The sequence below is a fragment of the Cupressus sempervirens genome, chromosome 11 (genome assembly GCF_028749045.1).
Source record: "Cupressus sempervirens isolate cs-2001-9-10 chromosome 11, ASM2874904v1, whole genome shotgun sequence".
Lineage (NCBI taxonomy): Eukaryota > Viridiplantae > Streptophyta > Pinopsida > Cupressales > Cupressaceae > Cupressus > Cupressus sempervirens.
In genome coordinates, this window is record NC_143128.1 from 374937140 (window position 1) to 374960338 (window position 23199).

The 23199-nt window shown below is 36.0% G+C and overlaps 1 protein-coding gene across 1 annotated transcript in view; it reads left to right on the top strand.

Annotated features, from left to right (window-relative positions):
• LOC149529624 (cryptochrome-1-like) overlaps positions 1 to 23199 on the top strand; it is a 113498-nt gene that overhangs the window by 55820 nt on the left and 34479 nt on the right. The window contains exon 2 of the mRNA XM_089811541.1: positions 4656 to 4880. Coding sequence (XP_089667667.1) covers positions 4656 to 4880 — 225 coding nt within the window. The remainder of the gene's footprint in view (positions 1 to 4655; positions 4881 to 23199) is intronic.

Genomic DNA, 23199 nt, shown 5'->3' on the forward strand with positions numbered 1-23199 from the left:
AATATCTGAATGGTGAATTTTGATCCCAATTACAACAACAATAGAATTATAAAGGACGTCAGATGTCAATGTCACTTCACGGGTTACCCACGTGATTGCAGAAGATTTACTTGGCCACTTGCTAGCCATATTTCAATGTCACCAATCACCTGCAATACCTCAGTAATGTCCAAACTGAAACCCCCAATACCACACGTATTTCTAGAATGACACTTCTAGCTATCACAATAACTAGTTCAATCACTCCTTAATTGCCAAACAACAACAATTAATTAGCCTCCAGGATGTTCGTCTCCTTAGCCGTAGTGAACACAGTAGGAGAATCCAACAAATATCAAATCCACTATGCTTCAGCAATGGAATGAAAACACTTCTCAGATACAGTGATGAACAGTAGAGAAGTTGGGTAAACTTAGCTATACCTCTGCAACTAAATTGCAAAAAGAATTTCCAAACCCTTATACATCAGCAAGGGCATACAGTTCAAAACCCATGAAAAAGCCACAAAGGCACAAAATCAAATATATAATCAAGCGTGTCTTTTCCAATGAAATGAGCTCTCATTTATAAGCTTTCGTTGGCAGAAGTTTCCATAAAACTCCACTTCAGAATTCGTGGAAGTTTTCCAAAAGAACTCAACACTAGAAACTTTCCAACTTGCTTTTGAGAAATAACTCTTAAAGTCATTATTATAATAATATAGACATTATTATAATAATGCAACTCAATGAATAATAAATAAATAAGAGCTAATGCAATTATTAACCTAATTAACTGCAGGAGACGACTAACTACCAAGCCATCCAATGCATTGCCGAAAATAGCAACTGCCCATAATAGACTTACTAAAAATAGTAAGTAAGCAACTGAGACCCCCAAAACACCCTGTCAGCTCATAAGGGTCGTTGTGATGAGCTAACTCTATCAACTGCACAGACTGGCAAAAAACGGGGACATTACAAGGTCACACTAGCTTGGTTGATGTTGATGGCTGAACCAAGTCTAGTAGAGTCATAAGGATATTCACCATCTCATACATTCTAGGAGCAGAATAGCTTTCTAAACTCATATTCCTTTACGACATGTTTGGTGGGAAGTGTTTGAAGTAGTTGATGTTCATTGAATGTTCACCATAAGTCCCTTTGTGATGCCTGACATATCACATCATTATAACTGAGTGAAAGCCCACAATAAGAATAACCTTGAGGCTGTGTTATTTGATAACACAATCTATAAACATTTTTTGGCATATGAGCATCCTTATTCAAGAGAGATTTGGAGTTTTGGTGTTTCATTCTAGAGTACCAGGTTTTTGATTCTGCATGTTGTAGTGGCATCTAACTCACATCAACGTGTACATAATAAGCAAAAAATACATAAGTTCTCACAACCAAGCACAAGGAAGTAAGCACACAACTCAATGCAATAACACAAACAAAATCACTGTGGAGCAGTCCATAAACATCACTGGGCCATCAGGATCACGTAACACATAAAAGAAGAATATAAAATAAAGAATTTAAGAGCAATAAGGAACAGATGAAACATTCAATGCTGAAATGAAAATCAGAACGAACACATCATAAAGCTGCAAATGGGAGAGCCACCATATTAAGGCACTGATTCTGGGTTTGAATAAGTGCAGAGATTTGAAGCTAAAGGAAGTTTTATAGAAGAGGATTCTACCATAGATATAGATGCAACAAGGAAAGGGAGGACTCCTGATTGGAAGTTGCAAGCCCTTCTAGATGGAGCCTTATAGATCATTAAGTCCTTTGACTTCTTAGCAGGTCATGTGTTTAGGGAAGCAGATGGTGGATCTGATAGCCTTGCCAATAATGAAGTGGATGGGTCAGACTTTTTCTCTGTATGCGATGCAGAGAAAGGTTCAGGGCAGTTTCTTAGTTGAACTTTCAATTTTTTTTTAACTTACTAGTATTGACAAGATTCTCTGATAGATCATTTGGATTGATCCAACAAATTTTGTTATGTCTTCGTCACCTTTCTCATCTTCTAGAGATCCTAAGATTAGACTGAGTTCAGTGGCTTCTGTGTCCTTGATAACATGTCAAAGATATTTGTTATTGATTTTCAGCCAGTATTGAATCTGCACCACCAAGCTGATATTGCCATAAAACATCTCCATAGTTTTCGATGGAGCAAATGCATGTTGCTAGTTGAAGTGTTGAACATGAGTTCCAAGGCTATGGGTGATGGAAAGCTCCATAATGCAGACACGAGATGAGAGCTAAATAGCCTTTGGATTAAGCTATTGGTTCGGATTGAAGTATGGATATGGGTATGAGAACTCAGTATGTGGATACATGGAAATTGGTTTTGGGGGAGGGGGGGTGGATGTGTTTGGGTACATTTGTACATACATATGTATATACTATAAATTTACTTATATATATAGACAAAAAAATTAAAGAAATATACAGAATTAAATCTTTGTATAGTATGATACTTCATCATTGATCAATGCCAAATGCGAAAGATAAATATCAAATGCCAATTGATAGTTCAAATTCTCAAAAATATTCAAATAAGCCATATCATATATCTATGTATATGATTCCAATGGAAATCATTATAATTACAAAATTTATTTCACGATTCATCAATCATCAAAAAGATAATGAAAAAAGCCGTCTACTGGATTTTCATTTTCAGCTGTTGCAAGTTCAAGACCATTAGAATCCAAAGCGGTTCCACTTGTGCTAGATGCGCCATGTAGGGATGTCATCATCATCATAAGCCGTAGTAAGATCCTCATATAGGGCCATTTTAGGGTTTTATGAGAAAAAAAAACCTTAAAATCTGTTTTCTAAAATGAAAACATGCTCATGGATCCTGGATGTGCTTTGGCTGGACAACATCGTACCGTGCAACTGCCTCGGATGTAGGGGCTGCTGCTGCAAATCCGGTAATGGAGCTTTTGATCGATGTTTATCAGGTTTTGATTACTTGTGAGGGAATTATCTTTGAATGGTCTCTGTACAGCCATTTCACTTTGTTCGCTTGGCTTGGGATTCTATATTGAATCAGCTGCAATGCCTTTAGGGCATCAGTTTGTTATAATGGAATGGACTGCGAACAACTATGATGCCCCTAAGGCATCAATCTGTTGTAATGATTAATCTTGATCTATACGATTCTGTAAGCTTATGCACAAAAAAATGTATGCAAACAAAGAATTTATAAAAATATTAGAAAAAATGATTGAAAAATAGTGAGGAATCCAATTTTTGGAATTGGAATGCAAAAACACTAAATTTTAGCAAATGATGAGTTTATCTTAATCTGTATGCTGGATTTTGTAGCTAGAATTAAGTGAAATGTTAAAAAAGAAAAGAAAAGAAATTAAAAAATTACTGACCATTTTTCAATTTGTTTTTCAAATTTGCCAAAAAACACTTTCAGATCTTCTTTGTGAGATGAAAGTGCATCATCACTGTCCTGCGAAATGGGAAGGGCATTTGGCGTTTCGCAGAGGAGATTCATCTTTTTGCACTAATTTTTATGCTTTTTGGTCTATTTCGACACAACCTGTTTTTAAATTTTAATACACTTGTCGTGATTTTATTCCTCAAACTTGCGAGGTTTTGTTGAATATGCACTAAAACAACGAATTTGGTGAGTTTTTAAGGCAATTACTCACAAGGAAATTGGTGATTACTTGCTGAAATTAAACTCGGCAAGTACTTGTCAAGTCTGCCATCTATGGTCAGACTCTCCCTTAAAGTGCTTTGGCTGTTGGATCATGCTGTCACTGGGAGGGATCAGTGCTAAGCACAGGTTCGAGAGGCTGTTAAATCTTTGGGTCTCTTGATTTCCTCTGTGTGTGTTGTGTTGGTTCCCAAAACCGCAGATTGGAAATCCAAGACCCTGCCACTTCTCTGATAGGACTTCTCAATCAGTTCTGGCCAACGAACGGGAATACTTCTCAATTCCCCTGCACTTCAGGCTCCGCTACACCCAGGTGGGTTAACCTTCACCTCGAACACCAACTGTATGGTTCAAGGTTTTTCTATAGCGAATTTAAACTTCTGGATATTTTTTGAAGTAGCCTGCCACTTGTAGAATGGAGAGTGAATCTCTTGTGGGAGTGCTTTGAAAGTCTAAGCTATGCGAAATAAAGGAAGAGTTCATTTACGAACTTCAAGGCGATTCTTAAGATTTGGTGTCGAAGGCTGCAGCTTGCAACAAAGGTTTTAGGCACTACAACAATTAATTGGATCTAGATAATTTAATTTAATTCATCTTAATATATATTTTACGCATTTTGCTTTGTTGGTCCATAAATTCAGGGTTTAATTTTGTAACTACAATATCCTCCATTCTTTTTTGATTCAAAATATCTAAGGCCTGTGATTAACTTTTTCGCAGAACTATTATCATTTACTGTAAGTTTATATAATTATGGATCTTATTTCTTTGTTTGTGGTTTTAAAATTGATTTTAACTTTGTGTTGCTCACACTCAACTGACAAATACTTTCTTTTGATTTTTCCTAAGGGTAGCACTAGACTTCAATTTTTATTGTATGTAAACTAAACGGGATAGAGGGGCAACTTGTTTGCAAGCCTTATTTGCATTATGATCTATATAACAGGTCCACTTGACTTAAAAAAAACTCTATTGTTCTCATGCAGATCCTGTATCTCTTGTTCGAGATCATAATCTTAAGCAGCAACTTTTAGATCGGGGATTTACGGTGCACAGCTTCAATGGAGATCTATTATATGAACCTTGGGAAGTATATGATGACAATGGACAGGCTTTTACCACTTTTGACGCTTACTGGAAAAAATGCTTAAATATGCCATTTGAACCTGAGGCACCACTGCTTCCTCCAAAGCGTCTGCTTCCACCAGAAGGCAAGTATATGCTCTTATCATGAAATAGAACTTGCATTTATTGGCCAGGTACTGTCTTTCATTAAATGCTCAAGCTTGAACAATGAAAACATTTTAGCACATGTTATGCAAGGAGCAGTATCAGATTCTCAAGTTTAATCCATTAATATCCTTGAACAATTAATCTTCCATCAGTATTGCTCATCGGATGACCTTGTTATAACATAAAATTAGTCTATAACAGTAGCAGAATTTTAACCTGAGTGTAAATAGTTTCTCTTCTGAGGTATAGATTTAACTCTAAATAAATTCTCATCCTCTCTTACCTGATACCATATTTATTTTTCCCAAAATTCACTTTTTGCAAATTTATTTACCATTTTCCAATTGTGAAGTTCTTGGAGCATCTTCTTCACTGTCTGAATAGGAATGACATGTAGCTTCACCCAGTGCATAGAACTTTTATTATGTTCTTTCTTGCTCACAACAGTTTCTGAACTTCTTGTAAGTGATAAAATAAAAATGGACTTGAATAACATTTGGAAGATGTCACATATCACTCCACAAGGGTACTAATTTTTGCTCTCTTGATGTCAGATATTTTGATATGTATGAGCTTAAATACGTGTTTCAAATATGCTTAAAGTTCTTTTCATAGAAACATTGATCTATCTTTATGCCTCATAATTATATTTATAAGCACAAAGTATCATTTCTTGCACCCGGAACTTTCTTTTCTGTTTCTGTGAACAAAAACATAAGAATTCAAACCCAATTTTTTGAAATGATCTTCCTTGTTTCTGTTTGGAAAAATCTGTTTGAGTAATGCTTTATTCCTGAACGGTTTATTTGGGCCAAATAGACAACAGTAGTCATTGCTTTTGCCTGATATTTATTTGAATTTCATTTCCTTTCGATATGCTCCTCACCATGTTCATAACTGTCTGATTCCATCTCTGCACCAGTGTTTTGCATAGGTTTATGTGGGGTTAAGAGTTGCCTATGGTTGTCCACATTGAGAGATAACCCTTTACTCAGGACTCAGGAGAATTAGATGATAATTTTAAACATGAAGTTTACTTTTGTGCAAAACAGGTCCATAGAGATATTAGGAAATGAGTTTGTGACATCAATATTGTTCATACCTAGTTACATGTTGGTTGGACTTAATGAAATACAACACTTTTTGTCTCCATTGCTTAATGGATAAGGCACTCGACTGAAATTTGACTTCACTAGAGACTCTTCAGAGAAGTTCAGACATTCTCAAATTACCAAAGTGTCAAATCGTCTCTTCTAAGTCGTCAAGACTCAAAACTACCCAAGGAAGTCTAATTATGCATGTAACGACATAAAATGGATTCTTTCAGCTATTATCAGTCTTTGCAAATAATGAAATAAATAAATTTATTCAGTTATTTTAAAAATTATTAAACAATAAAGGTTTGCAAACTTCAATTATTTTTATGCCGAAGGCATTCCCTTTCTGAGGTTTTCCAACCTCAAAAGTGCATCTATGATTGGAAATGCTCAATAGCAGATGCAAGATGATTGTAAACATCTTAACCTCTGCATCTTTTTTCATTTTTAAATACTTATTTATTGAAGTTTGTAAGTCTGGGCCATGCCTTGTTTTCGTATGTTCTTTTCGTTGGCAGGTGCCATTTTGGAATGACATTAATGACATCAATAATTGTGGTGTAATCACCAATGCCTTTCTTCGCCACTGTCAGCACGTTTTCCGTCAAAGTGATACTGGCTGCCATCTGAAGAAGCGATCTTCTCTCCTCATAACAGTCGTTTGTCAACAAATTAATAGATAATTATTCTATTACTTAAAAGAATGAGTATAAAGAAGAAATACATGATTCGTTTGAAGTTTCATGGTCTCTTTTTTTTTCTGTCTGAAGGCTGCTATAGCCCCAAATCTTGGCCCGCTCAAATCCTTGATTGGTCGTGTATTTTGATTACTAATACAATTTTGTTCTGATATTAGAAAGTACTTTTTCCAAAAATTAATTAAAAATAAAATATTTGTAGAAAGTATATATTATTAGATTTTTAAACATTATTTTTAATATGAAATAGAAATAAATTTTAATAATTTTTTTTAATATAATGATTTTTTAAAAAGGTTTATAATACAAACATAAAACTGAACATTTATGAAGTTTAAAAGTGATTTCTAGTAATTAATTATTAAACATAAATTAGAAAGTGAAGTTTGTTTTTAGTCACTTATTTAAGATGAAATGTTTGAAGAAATTAAATACTTTAATAAATATTATTAAATTTTGATGATAGTTTTTGAAATTTAAATTTATAATACAATGTAATTTTTAAAGAGAAAATATAATGAAATATTTGACAAAACTAAATAAATTAATAGACAAAATGAAAATTTGAATTTGATTTAAAAATAAATCAGTAGAAAGTAGAAACATATATTTACAATATAAAAAGACATTTTAAAAAAGAAAATATAATAAAGAAAGAAAATATAATAAAGAAAAGAAAAAATGATTTTACAAATAAAAAGATGCAATAAAGAAGAACTTTGGATTTTAAAAATTTATAATACAAACATCTCTTTTGTTTTTTCAAATCTCAAATTGGGCTATTCTTATGTTGAGGGCAATTGAGTCATTTCTTTTGGACCATCTTTTAAAGATCTCGGATTTTAAAAAATGCCTTGATTCGCAGGCTTTATGATTTGAAGCTAGCTTGCAAATGGATTTAAAAACGTTCCATGGCGTGGTACTTGCTCCACTTGTAGGAAAGGAAAAATATATCATCCCAATCAAAAGAAGATTCAAGATACATACCATTTTTTCAAATCACACTAACGTTCCTGGGTTTCTTATCTAGAACAAATTACTTTGAGACAACGAAATCATAGGCAATCTATTTGCAATTAAAATCATAGGAAATGTTCTTATGAAACATTAGAGAAATGGGTAATTGGGAGTTGAGGAAGAGTAATTCTAAACCCACTTAATTGTAATGGTTGAGAGTTTTGATCATTATAGAGATATATCACAAGGTTTTATTTTGCTAAATGCTAAAATCTCATAATGGTTAGGTTTACACGATTAAAATTAAAAAATTAAAAAATAATTATTGACGTTTTATATAAATGATATGATGACAAACATTGTAAAGGGAGATAAACTCTATCTATGAGTTAATTAAGGCTATTAGCATATATATATGACATAAATTATTTTTAAATGTTATTGTACAATAGTTTTTAATATTAAAACATTATCAGTAATTTTTTTGGATTCAATTGTGTCCTTATTTTTGAAATAAAGACACAATCGAATCTTGAAACATTATTGATTATCTATGGATTGTGGAAATTTGCTCTCTCTTATTAAAACATTAGTTATATTATAAGTTATCTATTAAAATAGAAAATAAACAATAATTTATCTAGTAAAACTAATTTATGATTTCAAGTTTATAAACATCATTCATTTATAATTATTTATCATAATAAAATCTTAACTTGTCAAAAAATATATTTTTTAAATTTTACTTTATGTAATAAAATAAATTTCAACCTCTCTCTTCTTTATCAAGCGCGTTTATAATTATTGTTGGGGTTAGATTTTACATGATGGTTAGTATCATGGTTAGAGTAAGGGTTTTTATTAGTGTTAAAGTTCAAGATTAGGATTACAGATACAATCATGGTTAGGGTTAAGGTTTACATCATTGTTAGTATTATCATTAAGGCTAGGATTTGGGTTTAGGATGATAAAAACGGTTATGATTAGAGTTAGGTTTGGGTTGGAGTTGTGAATAGGGTTTAGGGGTATAATTATGGTTAAGATAAGAGATACACATTGGTTAATATTATTATTAGAATTAAGATTTTGTTTAGGGTTAGGGTTAAGATTCAAATTGAGGTTAGATTTAGGATTTTGTTTAGGGTTAGAGTCAAGGTTAGGATTCAAGTTAGATTTAGGATTATGGTTGGTTTTATGGCTTAAGTTAGAGTTTTTATTAGGATTAGGGATGGTTTGGGTCTATGTCATGATTAGGGTTAGGCTTTTGTTTAGAGTTTGGGTTATGATGGTTAAAGTTAGGATATGAATTAGGTTTAGGGTTAAGTAGATGCTGTAGCTATCACTTCACTATTCAGACCTATATTGCACAAACATCATCGTTTAATTAGTTTGCCTACTAATCTTAATAGTTAAGATTCAAATTGAGGTTAGATTTGGGATTTTGTTTAGGGTTAGAGTCAAGGTTAGGATTCAAGTTAGATTTAGGATTATGGTTGGTTTTATGGTTTAAATTTGAGTTTTTATTAGGGTTAGGAATGGTTTGGGTCTATGTCATGATTAGGGTTAGGGTTTTGTTTAGAGTTTGGGTTATGATGGTTAAAGTTAGGATATGAATTAGGCTTAGGGTTAAGTAGATGCATAATTATTTTGTAGCTATCACTTCACTATTCAGACCTAAATGCACAAACACACAAATATAGACCAAAATTTTACCTTAATTGACCTAAAATATCTCTTTGGCTTACCCATTGCACCCTAAGGTGCAATTGTTAGTTGGCTTTTGCATATGAATTAATTCTTTTAGAATTAATAAATTACAAAAGTTGTGTAAAAATATCTTATTCGTGGATAGTTCAAATTCTAATTTAATTAGAAACGGTGGAAAAAACATGCAAATCTCTATTGGAGGAGGAAAGCAAAAGTTCAAGTAGAAGATATAAAATTAGGGAAGAAAATTTATTCTTATTTAGACTTTGTTATTTTTGGTGGCAGAGAAGAGTACACGGTTGTCGGCAAAGGCAACATTTAGATTCAGTCTGCTGGGAAGAATCTCATATTCCTTGATGCATACTACGTTCCAGGGATGGAACTAAATCTACTCTCAGTCAGCCAGTTGCTGTGACATTCTCCACACTTGGATGTCACCTTTAGTTCACATCAGTGCACTAACACTAATCGGGCGACTCAGTCTACTGTTGCAGTGGGTCTTGAGGATCATGTTCTTTTCAGACGTACTGATTCATGTGATTCTCGGAACTCAGCTATGGCTGCTTGGCTGTCTTCTATCAGCACACTTTGGCATCGGCGATATGGGCACTTAAATGTGCATTATCTCTCACAGCTTGCTTGGGATGAGCTTGTTCTTGGATTGCTAGAGATACAAACCCAACAATTGGAGTTTGTGATGCATGCCAAGCTGGGAAGAAACATCATACACCTTTCACTAGTGGTGATTCATGGCGTGCTTCTTAGGTACTTTAGCTTGTTCATGCCGATATCTGTGGCCCTATGGCCATTCCTTCTGTTCTCGGGTCCAAGTATTTTCTATTGTTTCTTGATGATTTCAGTAGAAAAATATGGGTGTATTTCCTTAAAAAGAAATCAGATGCATTTCCTATATTTTAGAAGTTTAAACTTTTAGTTGAAAGAGTTTGCGAAATCTATTATTACTCTTAGATCAGACAATGGGGGGGAATTTTGTTCTAACGTTTTCTCCAGCTTCTTGGATACACATGCCAATTAATTAGACCCCACATGCCACAACAAAACAGTGTAGTTGAATGTCGGAATAGGACAATCACCAAGATGGCTCGGTCCATGCTCGAACACAGACATGTTCCGAAGAAGTTTTGGGCAGAAGCAGTTAACATTGCAGTTTATCTGTTGAACTGGTTACCCACAGTGGCAGTCAAAGGTAAAACTCTAGAAGAGGCCTGATCAGGTTGCAAGCCCAGAATCAGTCACCTGAAGGTTTTTGGCTCCCTTTCTTTTTTTTGGGTCCCTGATGTGTCACGCACCAAGTTGGATGCCAAGAGTTAGAAACTCATGCTTGCTGGATAGAGTAGTCTTCATAAAGCCTACCGCCTGATCGATGTTGAGACATCTCGTCTCATCTACAATCATGATGTAGTCTTTGATGAGCAACAAAGACCTTTCATGCTCGCTTCTCCTGTTCCTGATCCAGTATACCAGTCTATGAAGGCTCATGATTTGGGAGTTCGACTTCCATGGGAGGGCTCCAGTAGCTCCTATAGCTCCAATTATACTAGTGATTCCTGTACAGACACCTCCAACTTCTCTTGAGGATCATCTCACTTTGTAGATGCTTCACTTGAGTTTGATTCAGATTCTTTTGGCGAGGAACCTGGTCATGAAGCATCTCCTGATACTAATGTTGGTCATTCTCCTGTCTGGCCTAAGTGGTGGGCTAAGACACTTGCTGATCTTTGTGATGATGAGCTCATTGATGGGAGAATTGCTCGGAAAAAGAGCAAAATTACAGATTCTATTAACTTTGCTCTCATGGCCAATATTCACAGTGTGTTTGAACCTCAAAAATATTCTGAGGCTAAAGGAATTCCAGAGTGGGATGGGAGAACTGCTCGGAAAAAGAGCAAAACTACAGATTCTGTTAACTTTGCTTTCATGGCCAACATTCACAGTGTGTTTGAACCTAAAAAATATTTCGAGGCTAAAGGAATTCCAGAGTGGGAACATGCCATGCAATCTAAACATGAGAGTCTGTTGAAGAACAACACCTGGGTCCTTTCTGATCTTCCATCAGGGAAGAAACCCATTGGCTGCAAATGGGTTTACAAAACCAAATACAAATCGGATGGTACTTTGGACAAGTACATTGTGCATTTAGTGGCGAAGGGTTTTTCTTAGCGTTAGGGTGTTGATTATGAGGAGACCTTTGTTCCTATTGCAAAGATGAGCACCATCATATTAGTCCTAGCCATGGCAGCACAGTTTGGCTGCAAGGTCCATCAGATGGACGTCAAGAGTGCTTTCTTGAATGGTGATCTCCATGAAGAGGTTTACATGACGCACCCTCTTGGTTTCAAGGTTGTTGGTAAAGACCATCAGGTTCTCAGATTGGTAAAAGCCATCTACGGCTTGAAGTAGGCCCTTCAGGCATGGTACATAAAAATTAATAAGTACCTCCGTGATCAAGGCTTCAAGAGGAGTTATTCAGACTCAAATCTGTACATCAAGACTACTGACAGTGACATCATCCTTTTGGTTATTTATGTGGATGATTTGATCATCACTGGCAGCTCGACATCTTTAATTCAGGGAATCAAACATAATTTATTCCAGTCTTTTGATATGATTGACCTTGGGCTCATGCATTACTGCCTAGGTGTTGAAGTTTGGCAACAGTCTTCTGGTATATTCATCTCTCAGTCCAAATATGCCAGGGCCCTGTTAGACGAATTCCATACGCAGGATTGCAAGCCTGCATCTACACCTATGGAGAAAAGTCTCAAGTTATCCACAAAGTTTGATTCTCCTTTCGTTGATGATACTACATATAGGCAACTAGTAGACAGCCTCATCTACCACTCTGCTACTATGCCTGATATCAACTTCATAGTTAGCTATATTTCTGTTGCCCAGTTATAAAATTCTTTCAATTTTATAAGTCTTGGTTGATTTTTGAAAATTTCTGGATTTTAAGCTTTAAATTGGCAATTTTATCTCTGAGCTTTTGTGAGTTCTAAATCTTCATGTCTCCGGCTCGTTACCAGCTCTGCACAGCATTTGAAATTTTTAAAATCCGACTTCTGAGCCTTAGGTTATTGCAGGTTAATGGAGATACCCAAAATACGTGTTTTCCAGTCTATCATTAACCATTAACCTCTCAAAAGGTTAATGATAACCCCCAAGAACACGTTTTTCCTAACCATTAACCTCTCAAAAGGTTAATGATAACGTCCAAAACATGTTTTTCTTAACCTCTTTGAGACAATCATTAACCTTCTTTGTTTAGTTGATTAAGGTTAAGAACTGGAAGTAAGATCATCTAAAAGACAAGTGTGGATATTGCACCTGGTTGATCTTATGGTGGAGGAAATGGAAAAGGATGGCCGGAAAACAGTTGTGTTCACAAATAATTTCGAAATGGTTGGAGATTTTGGTGTTGAGAGTGAAAATTTTCAATCTGTTTACCAACAATGTCTAAATTGGGCTTCAAGTAAACATGAATGTGTCCACCGTTAAGTGCAGAGGTAACAGACAAAATGTATTTATCATCAAAATAGCCTGACCACTGCCAACGTATGGATAGAAATTATCCACGGAGTAAGAACGAGATTGGGATTTCATAATACCCCTTACTTTTTAATACCGACCTCGAACTCTGCTAATTATACACTCTCACAACTATGCACGGTGTTCCCATAGGATGAAGAATGTAGCATGACATACAAGTGTTTGACAGAATGCTAGTGATATGTCTGATGTGTGTCCTTGATAGAGCACCTGAAATAGTAATACCCAGAGGGATTGAAATGAAGAGCGCAAGTAGTGTACTTCTTCTTCTTGTTCCTCCGTTGGATGAAGGCTTTGGCACATCAGAAGCAGCCAATCGAACAAACTAAGACTCTCTCTCAGAAGACATAGCCTTGCTCTTGGTCTGCCAACTCAACAGATCGCCAAACCACAATTTACAAATAGCAGGATTTGAATCAGTGAAAGAAAAGGCCGAGCCGGAGCTATTGTTGAGGCAAGTAGTTTTTCTTTCTTGGAGATTCAACGACTGTTGGGAATATCCTAGAGCTTCATTATCAGACAGAGAAAGATTGCCCACTTGGAGAAAACCATCTGTTGTTGTAGTATCACTGTGACTGCCATTAATGACGACTTCGGGAGTGGCAGAGCGTTGCAATGGACTCCACCGAACACAACTGCTTAATCACCATTGTCCCGAATGCTAGGCATTAGCATCTCTTGGCTTGAATCCTTCGGCATAGCTACACACTTGAACATTTGCTCGGGTGAAGCAGACTCCATAAGCTCCACTAAACCCATAGACACCGCTATTGGAGCTCAACAACAGAAGTCATGTTCTAGACTGTCTTTATATCATCTTCTTGCTCCATCTTTTTAAAAAAAATAGTCATCTTGAAGAGAGGAAAAGATCACTGAAAATTTCAAATCCTCGTATCTTTATACAAAAAGCTAGAAAGCATTTCATTAAGTCGATGCTATCTGATACAACAGCTGGTGATTTTCCATTTGTAACAGTATTAAGTGATGCAGGCATAAAGTTTGCAACGTATCAATCAGGAAACCTAAGCGAAATAAGCTTTAAAAGCACGATCTCCACTTTCCTCTTACCCAAAATAACAATCAATGACTCTACAGAGACAGTATTGAGGAATCTTGTGGCTTTTAAACTTAATTTGTAGACGAAGGAAAAGCCTCTCACACGGTACACGTATCTGATGGATAGATTGATTGATACAGAGAGGGATGTTTCCATGCGAATTGTTTGACACAATGTATTAACCTTCAGTTTGTAATATAGAGGAGATGTTATATATTGGTAGTGATAGAACACTCCAAACCAGCCCATGGCGAGTTTAGATTCAGGCATCCATGGAAGCAATAGGTGAAAGTAATAGGCATGCTTTGTCACATGGCTTATTGTATGCTCACCTAACATGATTGTATTCACTCCCTACATGAGAAATCCAGCTTTAGCCAATTTGAATCCACAAAGCCTTGGTTTTATAAAGTGGGCATGGAGGTAGCAATAGTTATGCATGAATTGAGTGAGAGCATAAAACACATGAAGAAATGTCCTCCTCTACAATCCATGATAACCCAAACGGGCATTATGAAAAATCAGTGCATATTGGCATTACAATAGCTCACCTTAATGAAGGAGAGAAGAACGATGGTGATATGAAGATGCAGCGTGAAAGTACATGCAACGTGGCCAAAGGTGGTGAACTATTTGCCACCTTTCCTTCACTTGTGATTGAGATGGTAGGCAGATTGGAGCATCTTGTAGATAGTATACGCGAACTTGGGAAGGTCACTGTGTTTGAACTTTAGTTCACATATAATCTATCAGAGGGATCAATAAGGATCGATTATTCAATCATCTCCTCAAAATATCTAAGGTTCAAGTTTCAGAGCATATAGGTTAATTTTGTTGAGGTTAATTAACCTCACCCAAATCACGTGTTTGGGAGGTGGTTATTAACCACGAATAGGTAGTTATTAACCTCTATGTCTATATAAGGGCTCTTTTGAGCTTTGTAAAGGGGACTTTTTGGCTTTAGAAGAAGGAAACACTATGCAGAAATTTTGATTAGAAGATGATATTTGGAAAGTATGTACAGATTTGTCTTTATAATTAGAAATTCCTCTTAAGTTCTTGGTGCAAGAAAGTAAAGGAACGTGCAATTTGAGTTCTCTGATTCTAAATCTAAATTGTTTAGAATGTTGATTCTCTTTGTAGTGAGCATTCTCACGGTATAGTGTAGAAGTTTATGAATATGTGGATCAACATTGTGCTAGTAATAGTTTTCAAGCGTAGATCTTGATTGTTGTTATTAGCGGTTTTAATTTAGTAGTTTGGGAAAGCCTTGAAGTCGTGTGGTGCATTCGTCATCATGAGCTTTCTCCCCTTTCAATTTTATATCTATTTGAAAAGCTTCAAAATTATATCATACGAGGGAGCTGCCCCTCTAAACGCAGAGGAAGGCCGCATACCAAGGGCCTATCCAACTGTTGTGAACGGTTTGCCACACACACTCCGTTGGGCAATTCTTCTATGACAAATCTGTTTACCAACAATTTCACGCTTTATGACAGCTCCTAAGGCTGATCATTGGATGGCAGCAAAGCACGCGCTTTGTTATGTGAAGGGCATTTTAGATTATGGACTTCTATATTCTTGAAGTTCTATTCCTGAACTCAGTGGGTTCATAGATTCAGATTGGGTAGGCCCTGTTGGTGATAAAAGGTTAGTGTTTAGATATGTGTTCAGTTTGAGATCCGGTGCAGTCACATGGACCAGTAAGAAGCAACAGGCAATTTCTCTCTCCTCTAAAGAGGCTGACTACAAAGGGACTGTTAAGGCATGATGTGAAGTTGTTTGGCTTCGTCGGATGCTTGGGGATATGCAGATGTCACTAGTAGGACTGACTACTCTGTTTGTTGATATTGAAGGCATTATCAAGTTAGCACAAAATCTAGTCTTCCATGAATGAACCAAGCATGTGGATGTTCACTGTCATTACATATGATAGCTGGTTGAAGACGAGACTGTAGATTTGCAGTATGTTCCTACCACAGATCATGTTGCAAACATTCTCACCAAGCCTCTTGGTTCTGATAAGTTTGTCAAATTCGGAGGACAGCTTGGTGTTCTAGATAGATTAACCATTGAGGGAGGGTATCATGATAATAGATAGTTGTCTATTATTAGTTAATGATAATCTATTGTAAATATCCAGTTTTTACAATCGTTTCCTAAGGAAACATCATTTTATTCTTTTGTATATAATGACCTTTCAGTCTCTGTTAATAACAAGCAAGTATTTTACCAATTACTTTGTAATATCTTGTAGAGAAGAACTCATTAACAAAGGATTGCACCTCAAACTTCTGTTGCAGAGAAGAACTCATTAACAAGGAATTGCACCTCGAACTTCTCTTGTAGAGAAGAACTAATTAAAAAGGGATTTCACCTCAAACTTCTCTCTCTTGAAGAACTCATAATATGTCTTTATAATAATGTGGCTCTCTCTATGACAGATGTCAACCTTTTGACCTCCTCGTCCAAGTCAGATTCCCTTTGAATCTGATATCAACATTTTGACCTCCTTGTCCAAGGTCAGACTCCCTCTGAATCTAATACCAACCTTCTGATCTCCTTGTCCAAGGTTGCTTGTGATGGATAGTCAGACTCCCTCTTAACAGGGGCAGCATTCTCACTGCTTTGAATGTCATAAAAAAGTAGAGCTGATTCCAATGAATGACCAAACAAGGAGTTTTAGTAGTTACTCTACTACACAAGCTTATTGATCCCTAGAAAGGATTTGGCACTTTTCATATACCACTCAAGCTTCCTCTTAATCTTCAAGCACTTGCATCAACTTCCTGACCTTTGCGATCAAAGATTGTTTGCAATGCTTTCTTTAGAGGAACTATATTCAACATACACCTTTGAAACTTCTAACATGCTAAAGTCTAGGACTGTCCTCCTCGACCTCATCCTAGATCACTCTACACTGAAAGTTTACGGAGCTACCAAATGACACATCCAAATTGACCTTGCAATTCTGTTCTTTGCAGTTGAAGAGATTTACCATGGAATTTAGCACCTGGCTTTGCAATATCGCAATCCTCTTAGCTGACATAAAAACTTCTTCACAAAGCTCTCTTTTGATCCCTACCATCTGAGAGATTGCAAAGAAGCTCCCTCTGAGTGTCATCCCCTCTTAGAAGACACTGTTCACAAGACAGTCCAAGTCTTCATTCTTCAGCCTGCATAACATCCTCATAGGTTGCATCGGATTCTACCTTGCTTGAATGCAATTTCTCATCATCCTTAAGCACCTTTGATCTCAGATTGGCAGCTAGATAAGCTCATTGCACCCTCGCTGCAGGCTCAATAATGAAGAATAACCTTTAGAAGCAATGACTTGTGTCCTCTTATGTGTCCTCTTATGATAGAAAGCAAACCTCCAACCATGATGGCTAAGAAGACACTTCTGAAGAATGAACTTTGAAATCACTTAAATCAGATTATTCAGTCTCTGTAACTAATATGAGTAACTTAAAATCTGAAACATCATTAATATGTCTGCAGCAGCAATCCACAGAGATTCCAATCTTCTCATCAGCATCCTGTGGTAAGATCGATTCTTCACAAAAGTACACAGAATGGATCTTTTATCAATTCAGTCCGATGGCTGCGAGTGGGTCACCATGATTGTTTCTTTTTTTGTCCTGAAAGCATTGTAGAAAGATGAGGTATAATTCATAGAATCAAACTACCCAGAAGAGAAATATAAAGACCAATCACTCCTATCAATATTATTCCATGAATTTTACATGATCATTATTCGAGGCATAAACATAAAATATTTATCTCTTTATTTGTTGTTGATCAATTTAGCATTGCCAATTTAGAATTTGATCTTCATATATGCCCAGAATAGGAAAACCAAACAACTTGAGTTTTCACATTGGCACTTTCTTAGGGAAATCGGCATGGCTCCACATTCTAACAGCAACATAACCAGCAGCGATTTCCATCCAAAAGACTCCTTTGTCATTTGATCTTGCGCCATAAGAGAATTTAAGATAGAAAACCAGAGAACTCTAACACCATCAATCTTCAAATATGCATGCCAATTGTTGCATTTTTTGATCACAATGCTGGAATGAAATTACAGAGCCATTCATTTACATGTGATGATGAAATGCTAATATCCCATGAACATATCCAGTTAATGTTAATTATCCATCAGGACATTATTCCATGTGCAAAGACTGAGATAAGATCAGAGATTTTGCCAAATCTCAGCAGTATTAAATAATGACACAGATTACAATGCATGTCTTGGAATACTATAAATTGTCCTCTGTCTTCTATTATCCCCTGTTTGCTATGGACCACACTAGAGGCAACATCACCCATTATTTCAGAACTCTCAATGATTTCAATGGAGGACATCTCCGTTCTAGTTAACCGCCCAGTTCACATTAAATACAAATCTGCATTTAAAGCAGTAACCTCACATTCCCATCAAACCCAAATTAAGGAGCTGGCTTCGATAAATCCCACACCTTCAACTTTTATGGTAATCCTTTTCCATGGAAATGCCATTATAAAAAAATACAACATTCTGGAATGCCTGTTCACTGCTAAGTATCGATAGGAAGTGCACATAAATATCACAGAGATGATACAACCAAAGGTCTAAATCACCACATACACTCTACTCATGTCATGTGATTGCATCCACATATCAATTTAATGATGCTGTTGCATTTCACACAACGTTGCCATTTGCCATCCCAGGAAAGATTGAAAAGCTGTAAATCTTCTTCACTTCTTTCTGTCAGACTCAGGAATTTGAGCCTTCATGATCACAGCCGATCGCTGGTCAAAGATTTCTGATGGCAGGAAAAAAATAACGACTTTCTTGAGGTTTTAGGGCTTCTCCACAAGAATGCCGAGGGCAGTAAATGTTTTTCCTCCTCTGATGAAGCCTTGAATGTATATACCAGGTCATGTAGGAATGGCAAAAGCGATGCAAAGAATGCATGTCCCCAAACATCTCTGGGAAAGATTCCTCAAATCAGACGCCACACAACGCTGTTGTTACTGACCTTTGCCTTCTGTATGAACATTGTAAAGAACCAACTGCCTTTTCTGCTCTTCCCTGTCAAAACTGTCATACTTGTCCAATTCGATAACTATTCACAATTTAGGTTTCATTCTGGTTCTTGATCTTGCCTAAACCTGGCACTGATACCATGTTAAATTTGAACCAGAAATATAAGCAGATGACAAAAGACAAAAAGAAACAAAAACAAAATTCAAAACACAAGAAACACAGGTTTTTATCCTGGGAAAACGAGGGTGAAAAATCCAGTCCACAGAATGATAGTGCCTTTTATTATATGATCAAAACAATCCTTCAAAGGCTAAGTCGGATGAATGACTTCTTCACATAGTCTGTGATCACATAACAGACATTTACAGAATAAGAACTACTTCTAGAATATAATGATGATACTTATGTGAATCATTCAGATCACTACAAAATCTACTACACGATGCTTACAAAGAAAGTTACAAGAATCTCTGAATCAACTCACCAAGACTAACATCGTATTCTCTGCACACTGTATACTCTGCTAAAAAATTCTCAAGAATTACATGACATGTTTTAAACTACTCACAATAATGGAACTCCAAAATATAATCAACTGCTCACATGCAGAGGTCACCAACAATCACAGTACCAAGAACATAATAGACTATCTTGTGAAACATCTCCACCCCTGATAGTCCAAAGTCCGCCTATAATGACTGAAACTTCACTTCATTCAGAAGACACTCATGCGGAAATGCTAGAGTTGACAGTTACAAACAAAAAAAACCACAACATCCACGATAGCATACACAGATCCATCACATGAACGGTTGCCAATCTTTGCTGAAATAACTCCCGCAAATGTCAAGGACGATGGAAGAGAGAACAGAAACAAGTAATGAAAGAGGTGACTTCGACTGACGAAGCAGCATATCACACTGACATGTAAATGCCAAGTCACCTTGATGATCACATATTCCAGCACTGACCAAATAAATAGGATATGAGCAATACTAATCTTCAATAAAGACAAAAGACGACACCCATGCCGTTTATAGGAATGTACCCCACTCACACCTCATTTGCTACTTCAAATAGTAAATACCATTAAATAAGAAATGATAACATGCTGATCATTTACTTCTGTGAAGAATGAAACAGACAAGCAGCTCTCTATACAACACAAGCAGGCAGCTCCCCTTATGAATCCACGAACTGATGACCACACACTTAAACCATGATGAGGAGGGAAGATAGAACTACTGCTGCTTGAGCTAGAGAGATAATATAAGACACTGCAAACTGCGAACTTCCAAACCAGATATAAAGAGGAGCCTTTACTCGGAGAGCATTGGTTACAGGATAAGAATATCTCTGCAACTCCATAGAAAACAGAGGACAATAGAAACAACACCACACAGATTTCTGAGAAGCTTGATCAGATAAATTCTGATATTTAAGATCTATCTTGCAGCTATTTACTTCAACAGGTGGAAATTGGAACTCTTAATCTTGCCAAGAAATGGAATTATTAGACCTAGGTTGCAAGGAGTTGAACTTTTGAACATGGAAAGCCATGAGGAAAAGTCCACAAACTTGGGTTGTAGTGGAGAAATCTCCACTTGTCGTTGCTGATTTTAAAGAATTTCTGTATGATTCTGCTCAACATTTGAACTTCTATAAAGTTTTTTCCATTTTTCCAATTTTGTCCACTCACAAAATAAAAAACAACTCCTGATGACTTCTCCCTTACTTTTACTGCCATTCTTCCTCTTAATTCCATTTAGTTGCAATGAAGCTTGAACTTGTTTTGACAACTTCTTGCCTTCGCCATCTATCCTCATTCCTTGGTAAATGCTGATAAAGCAAACGTTCCTAAAATACAAATTTTGATTCTGATGTTCTTTCAATTTGAGAAGCAAAAAAGAAAAATCCAAAAAAGCGAGTTTTTGTAATAGAAGTTTTTAAAATTAGAAAATTTGATTACTGGTAGAGAACAAAACATCTTACTTGAATCAAATATTTTCCATATTGACAATGTTGACCTGTTTACTCTACGATTCTATTTAGACGTGCTAGAGAATATTTGCATACCATACAGTCCTTCCCTTTATCTTCTTCTATTGCCTATGTTGGAGCTCCTCAAAATTCAAATCTTTGATAGTTTAAACGACAAAAAATCCTACTAGTATTCTCAATAGAACAAGACAAATTTGATAGGAAAGATAATGATTAATATTGGCAAATATGACAAGAAAGACTTGGTCTTGGCTACATGTTGACAACAAAGTTTTTTAGTGATCCCAAGATTGGTACCATTAGTGGCTCTTTTGGGGGACCAAGGAACATGCTTGCACCATAGGAGATCTTTAGATCTTTGGGGTATTTTGATCAATGTCCTACTTGCAAGCAATAGAGTTGAGTGACGAAAAAACATTTGCCTATGCAAAACCTAAAACAAAACTTTTAATAAAACACATGATAGTATTGAAAAAAACATTGAAAGATTATGAAGAAAATAAAGATGATTCTTACTTGCCTATCAATGAATTGGAATTTATAGGTGTAAACAAATGCATTGATAGGTTGAGAGAATAACAAACTCTTGAGAGAAGCTGGGAAAGGGAAATCTAACGTGACTTGGAAGCTTCTGTGGTGGTCTAATGACAAATACTTAACCTTCATGTAGATAAATATGATCATGTAATGAAAACTTCATGATAAAAGGAGCAACAAAAATGAGTTGTATTTTTTCTACCATACATAATCACCTTTCTAAGAGAGGTAAACACTGTGCTTCTTTTTGAAGAAATCTTTAAAGACCTTAGGGTAACATTAGATAGACTCAAGTAGTAATTTGCACTTTAGTTGTTTGGATCTACATTTCTTTTAATATCTCCAAATTAAAACATGAACCTTTTTATAGCACTGGGATTCAGGAGACGTTGTAATTGTGGGAACCTTGACCCCCTAAATATGTAGCTTCATTCATTTCAAGGATTATGTATGACAACCATATTTGCAAAGCTGTCGGTTTGGATTCTAGTAGGGATGTTGGTTCAAGATTTGAGTTTGACATTTGCTTAATAATTTTTTTGGGTTGGTTCAGATTCATTTTACGTTCATTCGTACAAGTTTTTATTTTATTTTTAAATTTATATATATGAAAAAGTATTTTGCAGCAAATAAGTTCATACACCACTATGTAATATTAAAACTTAGCAAAATACACCACCACATATATTAACAATTTAGTTCGAATGACATAATAAAATCTCAAAAGACACCACCATATCAATGTTTCAGTTCAAAAATAATAATGTCAACATTACTAATTAGTCATATGTGGTCAAATATCATCAAAAATCATCAAAGAAATCATCATCATTATGTTGTTACAGATTAGAAACACAAATAGTGTCACTAGCAGCCTCAAGCCCAGCCTCAGGATCATCTTCAACATCACTAAGTATCTCATGATCACCATCATCAATTGCAAGTGTGTCAAAGTGGGTTTCCAACTCCGCAGACTCTAGTTCAGCATCCCAATGTTTCGCCTCCCGTTTTTTGCAAGTATTCTCTGTGTGTGTTGTGAGCATCAAGACTGAATGCACAAAGACCAAGTTATCTGCCTTCTTGGAGTTTAGTCGGTTGCATTTTATTGAGTGGATAAAGGAGTACGTGCTCTAGTAAGATTTAAGAATGAACTTGTGTTAAACTATTGATGTCACTAAGTTGCAGGTGCTGGTACATTTGTCCATGGAAGTACCGCCATTTATGAGCATCAACATTGTTCTCGTCTTCAAGACCTTCAAGACCACAATCATTGGTGCTCGCAAAACTCATAAATTTTCAGACCTCATTGCAGGTCATAGGTGCTCAAGAAAGAGTCTTCGTAGGGCTGTCTTGTACCCTTGATCAACTTCAGGATCTCCTTATGGGACAACTCTAGTGGTACTCCCCCTAAGGATTGATTGGCAATAAAACCTGGGGCTCAATGCAAAGGCAAGTAGATGCAAATGGGTAGTCATTTTGTTCCATCTCTCTACCATGATTACTTGTAGCTCTTTGAAGAACTTTTCATCGAGATCTTCCTCTCTCTCATTTATGATATTTTTAATATCTTTATTTACATAGTCAATGCCATCATATACCTTGTTGGCTCTTGATTTAACAGTGATTTTAGCTACC